A 3,462-nucleotide genomic window follows, 5' to 3' on the forward strand; every position below is an offset into this window, starting at 1 on the left:
TATATTGTAGTATCCTATGATTGTGATTGGATCAGGAAGCAGCCCAATGACAATCATTGCACAACAATCCTTATGTGAACTTTAATAAAATGATCTGAACAACATATAGCTTCTTAAGCTTTTCTGAAAACAGTTCATCATACGGCTGGTGAGATTGGACAATATAGTAGATGCAAGTGATCACAGCCACTATCAACAGCTGTATACTTGTCCATATGGGAAGTGTGTAATTGAAAACCTGTCCTTGTTTCAGCATTCTGCAGCAGCCATTGGCGTAACTGTATTTTAAAAAGCAGAGATCTCTGGCTTATGAAATAAAATCAGGGGAAAATATTTTAAATCATACACAACAGTAATAGAATAATTTAATTAAAACAAATGTGTTTTCTAATATTTTCGCCCTAATTGTTTAATTATTTCACTGCATAGACAAATATTCTAAATATTCTGCAACTTAATTAATATTCACCTGCTGTAAACATGAGAAACTGATTCAATAAGTTTGAATTACTAGGGCTAAGGACGCTACTCAGTTAAGTTGCTTATTATTTCTTTTGTCTTTTCCAACTTCGCATATATTTATTTAAGTTTGGTTTTCTCCTCTCTCTGACAGGACTGCTTCATATTTTTTTCCAACTCTGCATAACAGACATCTGGGGTTATGAAGTCAGTCCTAGATGGCCTTGCAGATACAACCTTCAGAACAATTACCACAGACCTTCTTTATATGGGTTCTAACGACATCCAGTACGAAGACTTTAAAAGTGACATGGCCTCCAAATTAGGATACTACCCACAGAAATTCCCTCTGTCTTCTTTTCGAGGTGATTTCCATCCCAAAATGACTGCAGGAGAAGATGCCTCTTTAGTTGCACACCCCTCGGATCAAATCAATCTTACAGATTTTTACAACAAGACCTTGTCCCCCTTTAAGGAGAATGAGGAGAATATACAGTGTGGAGATAACTTTATGGACATGGAGTGCTTCATGATTCTGAACCCTAGTCAGCAGCTGGCCATTGCAGTCCTGTCCCTTACCCTGGGCACCTTTACTGTTCTGGAAAACCTTCTGGTCTTAATTGTCATCCTGCAGTCTCGAAGCCTTCGCTGCAGGCCTTCTTACCATTTCATTAGCAGCCTGGCAGTAGCTGATCTTCTTGGCAGTGTAATCTTTGTCTACAGTTTTGTTGACTTCCATGTTTTCCATCGGAAAGACAGCCCTAACGTGTTTCTTTTCAAATTGGGCGGAGTTACAGCCTCATTCACTGCTTCAGTTGGCAGTCTTTTCCTCACAGCAATAGACAGATACATATCTATACACAGGCCCCTCTCCTACAAAAGGATTGTTACCCGGTCAAAGGCTGTGGTAGCATTCTGTGTGATGTGGACCATAGCTATTGTAATAGCTGTTCTCCCTCTGCTTGGTTGGAACTGCAAAAAGCTCAATTCTGTTTGTTCAGATATATTTCCTCTAATTGATGAAAATTATCTGTTGTTCTGGATTGGGGTCACCACTGTACTCTTGCTTTTTATTGTTTATGCCTATATGTATATACTCTGGAAAGCTCATAGCCATGCTATTAGGATGCTCCAACGTGGAACTCAAAAGAGCATAATAATCCATACTTCAGGGGATGGTAAAGTGCAGCAGATCACTAGGCCAGAACAAACACGCATGGACATTAGGTTAGCCAAAACTTTAGTCCTCATCCTTGTGGTTCTAATCATCTGCTGGGGCCCCCTACTTGCTATTATGTTGTATGATGTCTTTGGGAAAATGAACAAGCTCGTCAAGACTATCTTTGCCTTCTGTAGTATGCTGTGTCTGCTGAATTCTACAGTGAATCCAATTATCTACGCTCTTAGGAGCAAGGACCTGAGACATGCTTTCAGAAGCATGTTTCCATCTTGTGAAGGGACCGCACAACCTCTTGATAATAGTTTGGAGTCTGACTGCCAGCACAGACATGCTAACAATCCAGGCAATGTCCACAAGGCTGCTGAAAGATGCATTAAAAATACAGTTAAGATTGCTAAAGTGACTATGTCAGTCTCTTCAGACACTACTGCAGAGGCTTTATAAAACAAAAAGCACTGCTCCATGGGAGAAGAAAATGAGAGAAAGCAAAAGAAAATCATTATTTCAAAAATGTGTTTTTCCTCAAATGTACCATTTTAAATTTTATTCTTTTGAAGTGATTTTTTGAAATTAAGTAATAGCCCCTTCCCCAAGTTCTATAAACAAGGACTCAAGCTTTGTTTTTAAAAATATATTTCTCAATTGGCAAAATATTAATTGGCTAATAATTGCTTAACCCTATTATCATGTACAAAAACATCTCATTAATCAATGAGAAAGGCCTATACACTAACGGGGAGCATATTAGAAGTTGAATTGAGACATGCACAATAGTTTAATCAGATCTGAAACTAATTTTATAATTGCATTTAATTTTTGGTATGAAATACATTAATGGTAAGTGAGCTTTCATACCATTACCTCCTCCAAATGCGGCAGTACTGGATTGTAAACATTTTGTATTAGGTCTTGTGAAATGTATGATGTTTACTGTATGTTACTGATATTTGTCTAAACAAAGTGATTAAGTAGATTTGTGTAGAAGTAATGTAAAGTCTGTGATGACGTAACCCTCTCACCCCTATCATGAAAATACTTCCTGTATTTTGAAGAATTTCTGTGAGGTATATTGAAACTTTTATGTTCTTAGTGGTTTTTAGTGAACTTAAAGGGAAAGGCTTTATTATATTTGTTCTCCTCACAACTGAAATCCCTATGAAGTCTGAAACTCCTGCAGATGGGAACAGCAACAACAACAAACTGTAACAACTTTTTCTTTGCAAAAGAAAATAATGCAGCGGTTCAAACTGCAAAAAGTAGTTTTTAACAGATTGGCTTTTTGTTGGAAATGGTTTTTGATGCAAAAGGCAAGATACCAGGCATTGGCTTATTTAACTGGAAACGAATGGATCTGGCCAGTTGCTAGCAAAGGATCTCCAAAGACAACATGTGACCAGTGTACAAAGTTATCACTGTGATATATACTTGAGATGTGTTGCATTCCTAAGTCCCTGGTTTCAATGCATTTGAAAGCTGAGATGCCAAACTCTAATTTTGGTCACAAATGGATAAAATATTACTACTGTACTTCTTAAAATATGTGCATATATAATTACTATCTATGTATTTGTGTGAATTGTGTGTGAATTCTTAATAACTGTAGGTTACATTAATATTGTTAAGAAATTGTGACCAAATGTTTTCTTATATTTCCTGTTGCATTCTTTGCACATGAATTCTGTTTTTAAAAGTGAGTTCTTCCAACCAATCCATAACAAAAATACAGCTTTGTATTGGAGAAAATCCCATCAGGTACCTAAAGAAAAATAATATTCTGGTATTAACAGATAGCCTTGCTAAGAAGACAAAAGTGCTATTACGCT

The 3,462-nt window shown here is 36.8% G+C and overlaps 1 protein-coding gene across 1 annotated transcript; it reads left to right on the forward strand.

Annotated features, from left to right (window-relative positions):
- Positions 1-614: 614 nt before the first annotated feature.
- On the forward strand, positions 615-2,775 carry CNR1 (cannabinoid receptor 1). Its single transcript, XM_063291066.1, has one exon. The coding sequence runs from the start codon at positions 662-664 to the stop codon at positions 2,081-2,083; it is 1,422 nt and encodes a 473-aa protein (XP_063147136.1). The 5' UTR covers positions 615-661; the 3' UTR covers positions 2,084-2,775.
- Positions 2,776-3,462: the final 687 nt, after the last annotated feature.

This window comes from Candoia aspera, chromosome 1 (genome assembly GCF_035149785.1).
Source record: "Candoia aspera isolate rCanAsp1 chromosome 1, rCanAsp1.hap2, whole genome shotgun sequence".
NCBI lineage: Eukaryota > Metazoa > Chordata > Lepidosauria > Squamata > Boidae > Candoia > Candoia aspera.

What these genes read in the sequence shown, in the direction of transcription:
- CNR1 (XM_063291066.1), top strand. Translation starts at nt 662, where the DNA reads ATGAAGTCAGTCCTAGATGGCCTTGCAGATACAACCTTCAGAACAATT.